Source organism: Muscardinus avellanarius (assembly GCF_963383645.1).
Source record: "Muscardinus avellanarius genome assembly, chromosome: 11".
NCBI classification, from domain to species: Eukaryota; Metazoa; Chordata; class Mammalia; order Rodentia; family Gliridae; genus Muscardinus; species Muscardinus avellanarius.
This window is the reverse complement of record NC_137797.1, coordinates 85,237,670-85,252,681: the sequence shown is the minus strand read 5'-3', so window position 1 is coordinate 85,252,681 and position 15,012 is coordinate 85,237,670. Positions and strand designations below refer to the sequence as shown.

The following is a 15,012-nucleotide window of genomic DNA, read 5'->3' as shown; positions in this document are numbered from 1 at the left end:
TCCTAGCTCTATTTTATTTTTTAGTTTGAAATGGGGTCTCACTAAGCTGTGGAGGGCTCACTCAGTAGCTGAGGCTGGCCATGAACCCGTGATCCTCCTGTCTCAGCCTCCCACGGGCTGTTACTACAAGTGTGAGCCAGCACACCCTATACAACCGTATCAGTTCAGAGCTGCTTACATTTTTGTTGTTCCAGATTTTCCAAGTAAAAGAAAGGGAAATCTAAATCCTGTAGATGGTACTGGATAACAAGTGCCATACTAGGGGAGGCCGGCTGAATATGACAGCACTTTTCTTTTAGTCAGTTCATTACAGAAGAGGTGGGGAGGCATTCTACGGTTACAGCCACAGTTTAGCCCTTAATTCCAGCAAGATCCATATGCTAAATGTAAACGTGTTGAATAAATAAGAGAATACATGAAGACACAACGTAGTATGTGAAGAATCCAGAGCTGGGCACGGTAGCAAACCAGGGATCCTCCTGTCTCAGCCTCGCGTGTCCTGTGCACCACCACACCTGGCTAGCCCCTCCCACTTTCTGTGGCACTGAAGATAGAACCCAGGGGCCTTCTATCTCTGAGTTACACCCATAGCCCTATTACGTTTTTATTTGTTATTTTTATTTATTTATTTTTTTGCGGTACTGGGGATGGGACCCATTCTACCTCCGAGCTACACCCCCAGCCCTATTTTTTATTCTTTATTTTTTGAAACAGGGACTCACTAAGTTGGAGAGGGCCTCACGAAATAGCTGAGGCTGTCTGCGAACTGCCATCCTCCGGTCTCAGCCTCCCGAATGCTGGGATTACCAGCGCGCGCCACCACGCCCGGCTCATTTTTATTTTGAAACAGGATCTTGCTGAGTCCCGCTACTTGCTGAGGCTGACTACCAACCTGTGATCCTCCTGTCTCTGCTTTCTAAGTACTGAGACTAGACGTGTGTGCTACCATGTTCTGCTTGGGAAAAAAAACTTTAAGGTAAAGAAAGGCGTTTAGGTGGGCATGGTTGTGCATGCATATGATCCCAGGACTTGGGAGGCTGAGACAGGAGGATCACAGGCTCTAATCCATCCTCAGCAACTCAGTGAGGCTCTCAGCAACTTAGACCCTGTTTCCAAGTAAAAAATAAAATGGGGCTGGAGTAGAATGGTCAGAGGTAGCCTACCTCTATGTTTAATCCCCAGTACCACTACCAAAAAAAAAAAAAAAAAAAAAAAAGAGCCGGGCGTGGTGGCACACGCTTGTAATCCCCGCACTTGGGAGGCTGAGACAGGAGGATCGCGCAGGTTCGAAGCTAGCCTCAGCTACTTAGTGAGGCTCTCGGTAACTTAGTGAGACCCTGTTTCCAAATAAAATAGAAAATAGGTCTGGGAGTGCATCCCAGAGGTAGAAAAGCCCCTGGGTTCCACCCATAGTTTAAAAAAAAAAAGGAGTTTATTCTCTTAAACCTTTATTCCACTTTATTCCATGTGGTAGGAAACATGATCTCTGTGGACAGTGACTCATATCCTTAAGGTTCCATAATCAGAGGGAGAAAAATAGTTCTGTTTAAACTCAAGCTAAAAAGTTCTCGGAGGATGACTCTAACTGGTCCTGCTAGGGTCAGTTCCATTTCTAGACTAGGTTTGAAGATAGAAGAATGCAACATGGCACTAGGTGTGGCAGTGTACGCCGATAACCCCAGTACTTGGAAGGCTGAGACAGGAGGATTACAGATTCGGCTAGCCTCAGTAACTTAGGGAGACCCCCATCTCAAGATATAAAACAGGGCTGGGGTGTAACTCTGAGGTAAAAGGTCCCTGGGTTCAATCCCCAGTACTCCCCCATACCCAGGGCTGGTGCTGGGAGTGCAGCCTGGAGGTAGAAGGCCCCTGGCTTCAGTTCCCACTACCAAAGGAGGGTAGAGAGGAAAGGGAGAGGGAGGGCGCGAGGCAACATCGCTAGCTGTGCTGGGGGTTGCCAGCGGGATGGGAGGAATGGGAGTGGTGTGTCCTCTAGAAATGGAAAAATGGGAGCCAGGCTTGGTGGCAGATGCCTGTAATCCCAGCATTCAAGAGGCTGAGACAGGAGGATGGCAGGTTTGTGGACAGCCTCAGCTACTTACTGAGGCCCTTTGCAACTCGGTGAAAACCTGTTTCAAAATAAAGAATAAAAAAGAGGGCTGGGGGTGTAACTCGGAGGTAGAAGGCCCCTGGGTTCCATCCCCAGTACCACACACAAAAAAAGAAGGGTATGCAGCCCTGATGACACTTTGGTTTTATGGTGATTTTCCTATCAGATTTTTCTTCTACAGTACTAGAAGATAATTTTATTTTTTTGTGAGGCTGGGAACTGAACATAGGGGCATTGCAACTCTGCACTACAACCCTAGCCATACTTTTTTTTTTTTTTAATTTTGAAATAGGGTGTCAGCAAGTTGTTGAGAGTCTTGCTAAACTGCTGAGGCTGGCCTCAAACCTGTGATCCTCTTCTTTCAGCCTCCCAAGTACTGGAATTACAGGCATGTGCCACTGCACCTGGCTAATATTTATTCTTTTAAGCCATTAAGTTTGTGGTAATTTGTTAAGGCATTCATAAGCAACTAATACAGCAGGGAAACAAGATAGAAATTGGGTTTCAGTTGCTTCTTAGACTTGCTCAGCCCCATCTTCTCTGGGACAGCTTCCTGAATGAGGTCTCAGGGCGCCTCCACCTCTGCGCACTCACCTCTCCCTACAGGAGTATGTTGGCTTGAGAGAGTGAAACAGAAGACGAGGAGAGCATCAGCCAGGGGAGGATGAGAGTTCCTTGCTGACTGAGTTCCTGGGTTCAAAAATCTGTTATTGTTCTGAACATAGAATCCAGGGGCATTCTACCTCTGAGCGACACCCTCAGTCCTTTTTCTATTTTTTTTAATTTTGAAACTGCGTTTTGGTAAATTGTTGAGACTGGCCTTTAACCTTCTATCCTCCTGTCTCAGCCTCCCAAGTTCTGGGATTACAGGCGAGTGCTACCCAGCCCAGTCTGAACATTTATTTTTATTTTTATTTTTATTTTGTATTTGGGGTTGGACTCAGGGTCGTTACCTCCGAGCTACATCCCCAACACTATTTTTCATTTTGAAATAGGGCCGCACTAAATTGCTGAGGCCCTCACTAAGTAGCCGAGGCTGGCCGCGAATCCGTGATCCTCCGGTCTCAGGCGCCCAAGTCCTGGGATGACAAGTGTGCACCAACACGCCCGGCCCTTTTCTTTTTTACATAATCAAAATCTCGGAGACCCATGCGTTCCAAGCCGGCCTGGTTTTGCATTTTTGCAAAATAGCAACCAAGACGTGCTTGTATCTATTTATAGACCTTTTGCACCGAGCTGGGCAATCTGTAGCCTCGAGCCACTCTTCAGTCTTGAGACGGCGTCTTCAGAAGGAAATGACACTGGTTAATCAAGAGACATGGCTATTCGTAACACACCCAGCATTTTCACCTCCAGCCCGCCTACGAGCCGGGCTTCACCGCACCTCCTCCCTCCCACTCTCTCCGCCTCGCTCCAGGTCCGCTGACAGCAGCCCGCGGAACATCCAGCCACAGCCCTTCCTCCTAGCTTCACGCGCTCGAGCCGCGCAGCCTTCTGGGAGCACCCCTGCGCCAGAACTACAACTCCCGGCAGGCCCTGCTTCCCCCGCCCCTCGCGCGGCCTGCTGGGAAGGGGCAGGGAGCGGGCGGCCGGGCCCAATGGGTGCGGGCTCCCGCGGAGAGGGCGGAGGAGAAGGGGCAGGGGGCGGGCTCTGCGCGCCGTACCCATTCATTGCCGCGGCCGGCCGGGCGGGGGTCCGCCGTTTTCAGAGTCATGGAGGCGCTGATTCCTGTCATCAACAAGCTCCAGGACGTGTTCAACACGGTGGGCGCCGACATCATCCAGCTGCCGCAGATCGTGGTGGTGGGGACGCAGGTGAGCGGGCGGCGCGGCCGGGCCTGGGCGGGCTGCCCGCCGTGCGGCCTGCGGGCCCGCGGTGCGGACTGCGGCGCTCGGCGGGGTCGGGCCTGCGGGCGGCCGGGCGGAGCGCCGCGGGGCGGGGGGCGGGAGCCGGGGCCGGGCGGCGCCGCGTCCAAGGGCACCTGGGGGACGCCGCGGCGCGGGGCTCGGCGGCGGGCCGCGTTTCCCCGCCCGCCCTGCTGCGAGGCGGGTTCGGATCCGAGCCGCGGAGCCGAGGGGCCCCTGCCGCGGACTGCGGTTTTCTGCACCGTAACCTTCCGGGTTCCGCAGCGCCTAAGCAGGGTCAGTAAAAGCCCCACACTCACCTGGAGTGCTGTGAGTGAGTGACAGCCGGTGCTTCTGCGTAGACCGTGGTTTTTGTCTTTTGCAGTTTTGTGGTTATGACCTAAATTTGGCATCAGGTTTTCTGGGCTTTTCATATTAGGACTCTACAGATAGGTCATGATTTTTTAATACAGTGAAATGTCTAGGGAATAAATATTTTATTTCTAGAGCGACAAGAGGGCAAGTATGTTCCTTTTTTTTTTTTTTTTTGGTTGCCTGATGAATTTCTGGATTGAAGAGGAATTTTAGAAGTTTGAGAGTTGCGAGAAACGCGTTTTAGGGATTACTTAGTATATAGGTTTTACGTGCTTTCATTTCGTAATAGTATCTTTTGTTTTGATAAGGGGTCATTTTCCCTATCAGTTTCCAAGAGATGGATTGCTACATCTTGCTACAAAATGAAAGTGTATGGTATAAATATTATGGGAGTGAGCCGGGCGTGGTGGCGCACGCTTGTAATCCCTGCGCTTGGGAGGCTGAGGCAGGAGGATAGCGCAGGTTCGAAACCAGCCTCAGCTACTTAGTGAGGCTCTCAGCAACTTAGTGAGACCGTTTCCAAATAAAATAGAAAATAGGTCTGGGAGTGTAGCCTGTAGGTAGCAAGGCTCCTGGGTTCCATCCCCAATACCACACACACAAAATAAATAAATAAATATTATGGGAGTGAATGTTCAGAGTATGAGGTAATCCAATATTGCACACTTTGCAAACCAAAAACTGCCAGTACTTTAAGTAGTTAAAGGTACAGGCATAACAATTATTATTAAGAAATAAATAATAAGTAATAATTATTATTTCATACAGGGATTGAACCTCAGACCTATTATTTTTTATATTATATTATTTTTTATATTTTTTAGTTTGAAGCAGGTCTTGCCAAATGGTTGAGGCTGGCCTCAAACTTGCAGTCCACTTGTCTCAACCTCTCAAGTACTGGGATTACAAGCATGCATCGTTATGCCTGGCTTAGAAATGATTTTTGAAACAAATCTCCTTGGTTTACTATAAGATTAGTATAGATATTGCTCAATCCTTCAAACATATTCTAGTATTATAACATTTAATATTTGTAAAGATTGGAGACTCTTGAATCATCAAAAATCATAATTACTATACTGAGTGTATTTTGTTTAGTCTGGGTCATGTAAAAGGTACTACATAAATACTTTGAATGAATAGTGCTTATTGTAACTATATAATATTTCAAAATGTTGGGATTTTTTTTAATCAAAACATGGTTTTGGAAGCCAGTGTGCTGGTGTATGCTTGTAATCCCAGTACTTGGGAGGCTGAGACAGGGAGATCGCAGGTTTGCAGTCAGCCTCTGCAGCTTAATGAGAATCGCAGCAACTTACTGAGACCATGTTTCCAAATAAAATATAAAAAATAAGACTGGGATGTAGCCTGGAGCTAGAAGGCCCACACACAACAACAACAACAACAAAACCCAAACATGTTTTTGTAAATAGAGATAAAATTTTCCTTTATAGTAATTTAGAAGTGTTGCTTAAATGTAGACTGTCTTAAATGTAGACTGTAAATGTCTGGCTGTCCAGGGGTTTGTTTTAACTTCATTTAATGAGATTTATCTCTACCCAGTTCCTGATTAGCTAAGATTTAGTCCTTTATACAAAATTTTCAAGTCCAGAAGAAATAAAGAATAGGAACAATTTCTCTTTTCTCATATTTTCCTCATTGTGTTGGAAAAAAAACCTCTTCTTCAAATATTAGTGCACCAAACCGGGCTTGGTGGCACACAGTTGTAATCCCAGTTCTTGGGAGGCTGAGACAGGAGGGTCAAGGTTGGAGAACAGCCCCAGTTAAAAAAAAAGTACACCACTATTTTGTCATTTCTTAGTTTTATTCTTTGATATTGTGTAACATAAATACAACCTACATCTCATATTCTTTCTTAATGCAGTAGTAGACAGTGAGTGAGCTCCAGACGTAAGTACTGTGTGCTTGAACTTCACTGTGGTGATGAGGGTGAGGAGCGTGTCTTTGCAAAACAGAGTCTATCTTACATATTACATACAGGTTAACATGGCTGCAGCCCCCCCCCCCCCTTCTTCTTCTTCCTGGGTTTTGAACCCAGGCATTCTACCTCCAAGCTATACCCCAGCCCTATTTTGTTTGTTTTTTGAGGTACTGGGGATGGAACCCAGGGCCATTCTACCTCCGAGCTACACCTCTAGCCCTATTTTTTATTTTTAATTTTGAAACAGGGTCTCACTGAGTTGCAGAGGGCCTCACTAAGTAAGTAGCTGGGACTGTCTGTGAACCATGATCCTCCTGTCTCAGTCTCTCAAATGCTGGGATTACAAGCATGTGCCACCACACCCCGCTCGGCTCATTCTTTAGTTCGAAACAGTCTCACTAAGTTCCGGAGGGCCTCACTAAGAGCTGAGGCTGACAGGAAGCCATCCTCCTGTCTCAGCCTCCCAAGTGCTGGGATTCCAAGTGTGTGTCCCCATGCTTTGCTGTGGGCTCCTTCTTGTTGAACTTCCTTGAACAAACTTTAGTATATATAAGGATCACTTTGAAAATAAGTTTCTTGAATCCCATCCTGAGGTTTTGATTTTAAGATCCGAAGTGAACATGGTAGCATAGGTTTAGAACATAAACTAAAATGTCTGATTCTTTTAATTTTAAAATCTACAATGCTGGATAAAGCAGGAATAATTAAGAGAAGCTGAGACTAAAGGCTTACAACTGTTCATTGTCATGTTGTTTTGGTGGCATTCCTTGTTAAAACACCTATTCCCAGGCAAACTTTGCCACTTTCTAAATGTTTTGAACCTTGATTTCTTTCTTTTCTTTTCTTTCTTTCTTTCTTTCTTTCTTTTTTTTTTTTTTTTTTTTTTTTAGTACTGGGGATGGAACTCAGAGATATGCTACACCCCCAGCCCTATTTTTTATTCTTTATTTTGAAACAGGGTCTCACTGAGTTGCAAAGGGCCTAAGTAGCTGAGGCTGTCCTTGAACTGCGATCCTCCTGTCTCAGCCTCCCGAGTGCTGGGATTACAAGCATGCACCACCAGGCCTGGTGAACCTTGATTTCTTAAATTCTTCACATAACACTCATTTGGCTAGAGAGTGGGAAAAGTTGAGGAGAGAGAATCATGTTTACAGGTATTGATCATTCACTTCTTTTTAATTTAGCTAAAGAAATTGCTTTCCTCTTTCTCTAGCTGAGATCATCTAGGAGAGAATAGAAAATGGGGAGAGATACTTTATCATGTAAAATGAGGTTGATACTTTCAGACCATGGTGTTCTTTGCAGGTAGAAAAGGAGATAAGACTTAAAACATCTTTTGTGACTCAACTTGGGAAATTTAATCACTTTCTTAAGTTGAGAATAGAAGGGGGAGCCCTCTGGGTATGTAAGTAATCCAGGCCACAGCCCAGTGTAGGTGTCAATGCAGATGAAGTTAACCGGACTGGCTTAGTGTTGCTGGTAATGGACTTCCCACTTTGCATTTTATTTCAATGATTTCAGCACTCTTCAGTAATTAAGACAAGTGCAAAAGGAAAAGAGATTTGGGTTTTAATGACCGATTTGTAAATAGACCTTTAAAAGTTTTAACATTAAAAAGTTGAAATAAGCTGGGTGTTGTGGCACAGTTTGTAATCCCAGCATTTGGGAGGCTGAGGTAGGAGGATCTCCGTTTGAGGACAGCCTCAGCTACTTAGTGAGGTCGCTTGCAACTCAATGAGACTCTGTTTCAAAATAAAAAGAATAAAAAAATAATAGGGCTGGGGGTGTAGCTTGGAAATAGAACTCCCATGGTGGGTTTCATCCCCAGGACCGTAAAAAAATTGAATAATTCATAGAAAAATTCACTATCATGAAATACACAATTCTGTGGGTTTTGGTATATCACCACTCTCAGATTTCAGAACACTTTCAATACCTCAGAAAGAAACCCTTTCCCTGTGAGCAGTCACTCCATTCCCATAGCCCCTGCAGCCGTTCATGAATCTACTTTCTGTCACTCTAGCTTGCCTGTTGCAGACATTCATATACATGGAGTCATACAACATGTGGTCTTTTGTGTCTGGCTTCTTTTCTTCTTCATTTTGTGGTACTAGCAACCGAACCCAGAGACATTCTAACCCCAGACTACACCACCAGCTCTATTTTATTTTAATTTTGAAACAGGACCTGCCATCCTCCTGTCTCAGCCTCCCCAGTGCTGGGATTACACGTGTGCATCACATCCAGCTCTGTGTTTGGCTTCTTTTGTTCAACATAATGTTTTTTTTTTTAGGTTCAGTCATATAGTACGTATTAGTACAAGTTGGGCATCCCTAATCCAAAACTTTGAGATTTCAAATCCTCCAGTATCCAAACTTTCTGAGTGTCAGTGTGATGCCACCAGTGGAAAATTGCACACTTGACCTCATGTGATGGTGGTGGTAAAAATGGACACTTGCTAAAAATACTACTTAAAATTCCCTCTAGGCAGTGTGTACAAAGTATATATGAAATATAAATGAATTTCATGTTTAAAAAATACTCAAATCTGAAACACTTCATTCAGTCCTAAGCATTTCAGATAAAGATATTAAACCTATACATCATTTTTTTTTTTTTTAAGTGGGTCTGGGGATGGAACCCAGGGTCATTTGACCTCTGAGCTACACTCCCAGTCCCATTTTTTATTCTTTATTTTGAAACCGGGTCTCACTAAGTTGCAGAGAGCCCCACTAAGTAGCTGAGGCTGTCCGCGTACCTCGATCCTCTGGTCTCAGCCCCCCGAATGCTGGGATTACAAGCGATCGCCACCACGCCTGGCTCATTTCTTTTTTTATGGCTGAATAATATTTCCTTGTGTAGATTTGCAACAGATTGTTATCCCTTTATCAGTTGATGGACTTTTGAGCTTTGCTACTTTTTGGCTATTATGAGAGTGCTGCTGTGAACATTTGTTTACAAGTTTTTGTGTGAACTTGTCTTTTCAGTTCTCTTGGGACTAGGAGTAGGATTCCTGGGTCATATAGTAACTTTGATGTTTGCATTTTTGAAGAACTGCCAAACTTTTTCCATATAAACTGGGCCATTTTACCTTCCCTCCAAAAGAATATGAGAGTTTCAGTTTCTGCATAACTTTACCAACATCTTAGTATTGTCTTTAAATAAAGTACTAACTCATTCTGGATTTTCTTTGGTGGGGGGAGGTACTGGTAATTAAACCTAGGGGCATGTTTCTGTTTCTGAGCTCTCTGAGCTACACCCCCAATCCTTTTTATTTTTGTTTTGAAACAGGGTTTTCCTAAGTTGCTGAGGGTTTCATTGAGATGCTGAGGCTGGTTTTGAATTTGGGTCCTATTTTAGCCCCAAGTACTGGGGTTGCAGATATACCACCACTCTCAGCTAGAATTCTTTATTTGGGAGTTGGGGAAAAGCACTTTTTTTTTTTTTTTTTTTTTTTTGTGGTGCCAGGGATGGAACCCAGAGGCTTTCTACCTTTGGGCTACACTCCCAGACCTATTTTATACTTTATTTGGAAATAGGATCTCACTAAGGTGATGAGAGCCTCACTAACTAGCTGAGGCTGTCCTCAAACCTGTAATCCTACTATCTCAGCCTCTCAAGTATTGGGATTACAAGCGTGCACCACCCTGCCTGTCTGAGAAAGCACATTTGAATCTCTATCCCAAGCTGAGTGTGGTGGTGCACTCCTGTAAGCCCAGTCCTTGGGAGGCAAAGATCCATGGCCAACCTCAGCAATTTAGTGAGGCCAACTGCAACTCAGGGAGACCCTGTTTCGAAATAAAAAATAAAATAGTGCTGGGGAGTATCTCTGAGGTAGAATGTCCTTGGGCTCCATCCATCCCCAGTACCACAAAAAACAACCCCCCCCCCAAAAAAAAAAAAAACCATGAAATTAACCATTTTAAGTTGGGTGTGGGAATGTCTGTAATCCCAGCTACTCTAGAGGTCAAGGCTGGAGGATTGCAAATTTGAGGCCAGTCTGGACAATTTAGCAACCTGTTTCAAAAAAAAGGCTAGGGTGTATGCTGCCAGTGGTAGAGTACTTGTTTACCATGTGAGGCTGTAGACTCAGTCTTCAGTACTGTAAAAGAAAACAACAAAAAAACCCCCCAAGCATTTCATTTATTTATGTGTTTATTTTTTGTTATTTGGTTATAGCTGTCAAAATGGATGTGAAACGTTAACTCTTTGTGGTTTTTGCTTTGCTTTTCCCTAGTGAATAATGATGAAGAGGTTGTCTTTTTATTTTACTTTTTCGGGTCTGGGGATGGAACCCAGGGGCATTCGACCTCTGAGCTACACCCCCTGCCCTATTTTTTATTCTTTATTTTGAAACGGGGTCTCACTAAGTTGCAGAGGGCCTAAGTAGCTGAGGCTGTCCGTGAACATGCCCAGCTATTGTTGAGTTTTAAGTCTTTAAAAAATTCTAGAGACTCGTTATGGTTTGGATCTGGATTATCTCCCAGAAGCTCCTGTCTTGAGGGCTTAGTTCCCAGGGCAGTACTGTTCAGGGGTGGGGCTTTTAGGCGGGCTCTGACCTCAGCAGAGGTCATTAACAGACTTCCTGATTTGCATGAATTACTGGGAAGGGTCTGTGGGGATTTGTCTTGGAGACTGTACCTTGTCTCAGCCCTTCTCCCCCTTCTTCCTCTTCCTGGCCTCCTCAGGGTGAGCAGCTCTGGGCCACCACAGCCGCTCTGCCAAGATGTGCCTCGCCACAGCCCCCAGCAGTGGAGCCAGTCTTCCATGTACTGAAATGTGGGACCATGAGCCAAAATAAACCTTTCCTCCTTTACATTGTTTTTCTCAAGCATTTTGTCATTGTAACAGAAAGCTAATGGGATACTAGAGCCTTATCGCATATAGTTTGCAGATGTTTTCTCCTTTTCTGTACGTTGTTTTTTCACTTCTTGATAATGTCCTTTAGTATATAGCAGTTTTTTATTTTGATAAAGTCTAATTACTTTTTTTGTTGCTTTCACTTTTAGTGCCATAGGTAAGATACTGCTAAATCCAAGGTCATAGAGATTTATTATTTTAAGCCAGGCGTGGTGGCGCACGCTTGTAATCCCAGCATTCGGGAGGCTGAGACTGGAGAATCGCGGTTCGCGGACAGCCTCAGCTACTTAGTGAGGCCCTCTGCAACTCAGTGAGACCCGGTTTCAAATGAAAGAATAAAAAATAGGGCAGGGGGTGTAGCTCGGATGTCGAATGCCCCTGGGTTCTATCACCAGACCCGCAAAGAAAAAAAAAATTATTATTTTATGTTTTCTTTTAAGGGTTTTATAGTTTTGGCTTTACTTTTAGGTCTTTCTTCATTTTCAGATGATGTTTGTTTGGTATGAAGTAGGGTTTAACTTTGTCTTCTACAAGTGCCTATCCAGTTGACCCAGACCATTTGTTGAGAACACTGGTTTTTCCCTGGTGAACAGTGTTGGCAGTGGTGCTGAAAATCACTTGGCCATAGATGTGTGGATTTATTTCTGGACTCCCAGTTCTTTTTCATTTTTCTGTCCTTATGCCAATATCACATTGTCTTACTGTAGCCGTGCAGTCTATTTTGAAATTGGGGTGTATGTGTCTCCTAACTTTGCTCTTTTTCAAGGTTGTTTTCATTATTTGGGGCTCCTTGCTATTCTATATAAATTTTAGAATTAGCTTTTCTGTTTCTGTAAAAAAGACTGTTGTGATTTTGATGGGAATTGGGTTGAGTTTGAAGATTGCGTTGGAGAATATTATTTTATTTTTTGGTACTGGGAATTGAACGCAGGGACATTCTACCTCTGAGCTACATCTCTATCTCTTTTTAAAAAGTTTTTACTTTGAAATAAAGGTCTCACTAAGTCGCCAAGTGTCTCCCTAGGCTGCTGAGGCTGGCCACAGACCTGCCATCCCACTGTACAGCCTCCCAAGTACTGGGGTTACAGGCGTGTGCCACCACACCTGGCAGTCACTGCCATTTTAGCAATATTAAGTCAAATATAAGATTTTCTTTGAGGTGTATGTGTGTGGTACTGGAGATTTACTTGGGATTGAATGAAACCAGAGGCATTCTACCTATTAAGCTACACCCCCAGCTCTATTTTCTTTTCTTTTTTAAAATTTGAAACAGGGTCTCAGTTACCAAGACTGCCTTGAACTTGGGATCTTTCTATCAACCTCCCAAGTACTGGGATTACAAGTGTGCGCCATTATACTAGGCATAAAGCGAGGCTTTTATGGCCTCACTTTTTTTCTGCTTTTCAAGTTCATGGCCATATCAGCTCTCTCAATCTCTGCTCTTTTCCTGTAGGATCCTCAGAACACCGAGCCTGTGTTTTTTGACCAGGAAAAATTCTGCTCTAAGGACTGTTAGGTCTGCAGCATTGAGTTATAGGTACTTATTTAGTATGAGAGCTACATATTAACACTACAAATTATGAAGTGGTTTAAAGTTCAGATTTAAATTTTGACCTTATAACAAGAGGGCTTGTTATAAGGTAAAAACAGTTTATCTTAAATGCTGTAAGATTATTTTAGAATACTAAGTGAAACAATTATTAAATCCCAAATTAACTGGGTGTAGTGGCACATGCTTGTAACCTAAGCATTCGGGAGGCTGAGACAGGAGGATCATAGTTCACCACCAGCCTCCGCTACTTAGTGAGGCCCTTTGCAACTCAGTGAGACCCTGTTTCAAAATAAAGAGTAAAAATAGGGCTGGGGGTGTAGCTCGGAGGTAGAATGCCTCTTGATTCCATTCCTAGTATTGCAAAAAATAAAAATAAAAATCCAAAATTATTTCTAAATAAATTTATAACTAAGAGTACATCTTTATGACATTTTAATATCAAATTAAGAAGTTTGTCTTATACAATGAAAAATAAAAATTTAAAAGTTAGATGAATCAGCCTTAGCTGGGCGTGGTGGCGCACGCTTGTAATCCCAGCATTCGGGAGGCTGAGACCAGAGGATCACGGTTCACGGACGGCCTCAGCTACTTAGTGAGGCCCTCTGCAACTCAGTGAGACCCAGTTTCAAAATAAAGAATAAAAAATAGGGCAGGGGCTATAGCTCGGAGGTAGAATGCCCCTGGGTTCCATCCCCAGACCCACAAAAAAAAAAAAAAAAAAAGAAAGAAAGAAAGAAAGAAAGATGAATCAGCCTTGTTTAATGTGGCTTGAATGGACATTTATGATTCTCCATCCCCAAGTGATGCTGGTTCTCAGGGAAAATGGGCTGAAAGTATAGTAAAACCTTTTCAATGAAAGGATACATTTTATTTATTTATTTTTTGTGGTACTGGAGGTGGATCTAGGGCTTTTCTACCTCCAGGATATACTTCCAGACCTTTTTAATACTTTACTTGGAAACAGGGTCTCACTAATTTGCTGAGAGCCTCACTAAGTAGCTGAGGCTGGCTTCAAACCCATGCGATCTTCCTGTCTCAGCCTCCCAGGTGCTGGGATTACAAGCTGTGCCACCACGCCCAGCTGAAAGGACACATTTTAAAATAGAATTTAAAACACTTTAAGTCCCATTAGAGTGCAGTGTGTAAGAAGCTAGAAGATGACTCAGAGACTAGGCACACAATCTCTTTTTTTCCTCTTTTTACGGTACTAGGGATTGAATCCAAGGTCTCATTTATCCCTAGCAAGCACCCTGCCACTGAGCTACATCCCCAGCCCTTTATTTTATCTTATTTTATTTTTAAGACAGTCTTGCTAAGTGGCCCAGGCTGTTTTAAACTTTAAATCCTCCTGCCACAGGTACCCAAGTAGCTGAAATTATAGGTGTGTATCACCACACTCATCCAGGTAGACAAATCTTTAGATCCTAAATATTATACAGTATTGAATCAACTTTGGGTTTAGGTGGAGATGACAAAGCTGAAGATCTGAGTGTGCCAGTAGAGTCCTGTTTTCAGAGGAGGCCAGCTATGACTGTTGCTCTTTTGAAACACTTCTGGGCGTCACCTTCCTGGAAAGAATTTATGGATACTGACTGTTTAAATCACCAGTCAGCCAGGCGTGGTGCACATGCTTCTAAATCCATTCCTTGGGAGGCTGAGACAGGAGGATCACAGGTTTGCGGCCAGCCTCAGCTTCTTATTGAGGCCCGCTGCAACTCAGTGAGACCTTGTTCCAAAATAAAGAATAAAAAATAGGGCTGGGGTGTAGCTTGGAGGTAGAATGCCCCTGGGCTCCATCCCCAGTACACCCCCCAAAATCCAATTTTTAAACATTGGCAACTAATTCATCTCTCTCTCTTTTTTTTTTTTTTTTTTTTGTGATACTGGAGATTGAACCCAAGGACATTCTACCTCCAAGCTACACCCCCTAGTCCTATTTTTTTTTTTTTTTTTAGTATTTTTATTATTTACTTACTTATTTTTGGTGGTACCGGGTCCCTGGAAACCCTTCTACCTCTGGGCTACACTCCCAGACCTATTTTTTATATATTTTTTTGAAAAGAGGGTCTCTTAAGCCAGGGAGGCTAGCTTTGAACCAGCATGATCTTCCCTATCTCTTAACCTCTGTTTCCGAACGATTGAGCAGGGAAACCGGGGACGCCCATTTCCTGTTCTTCGTTTCCGCCCGCGAACCAATTATGGGGAGTCGAACCTTTATACTAGCAGATGCCCTGAGAGCCTGTCTGCCTTGATACGAGTTGGGAAATAGGTTGCGGTGGCCCAGGAATAGTTAGGAACTTTTATAAGCGGTCTGGTATCCTTCCAAAT

General features: G+C 43.8%; 1 protein-coding gene across 16 annotated transcripts in view; it reads left to right on the top strand.

Annotated features, from left to right (window-relative positions):
- Positions 1-3,675: 3,675 nt before the first annotated feature.
- Positions 3,676-15,012, top strand: part of DNM1L (dynamin 1 like) — a gene marked incomplete at both ends in the record, with an annotated part of 58,340 nt that continues 47,003 nt past the window's right edge. For 15 of the 16 annotated variants that reach the window (XM_080706191.1, XM_080706200.1, XM_080706197.1 and 12 more), the window contains one exon: positions 3,824-3,925. In XM_080706191.1, the coding sequence (XP_080562317.1) occupies positions 3,824-3,925 (102 nt within the window). Of the gene's footprint in view, positions 3,926-15,012 lie in introns of all 16 variants that reach the window. The other variant, XM_080706192.1, reaches the window with a different exon arrangement.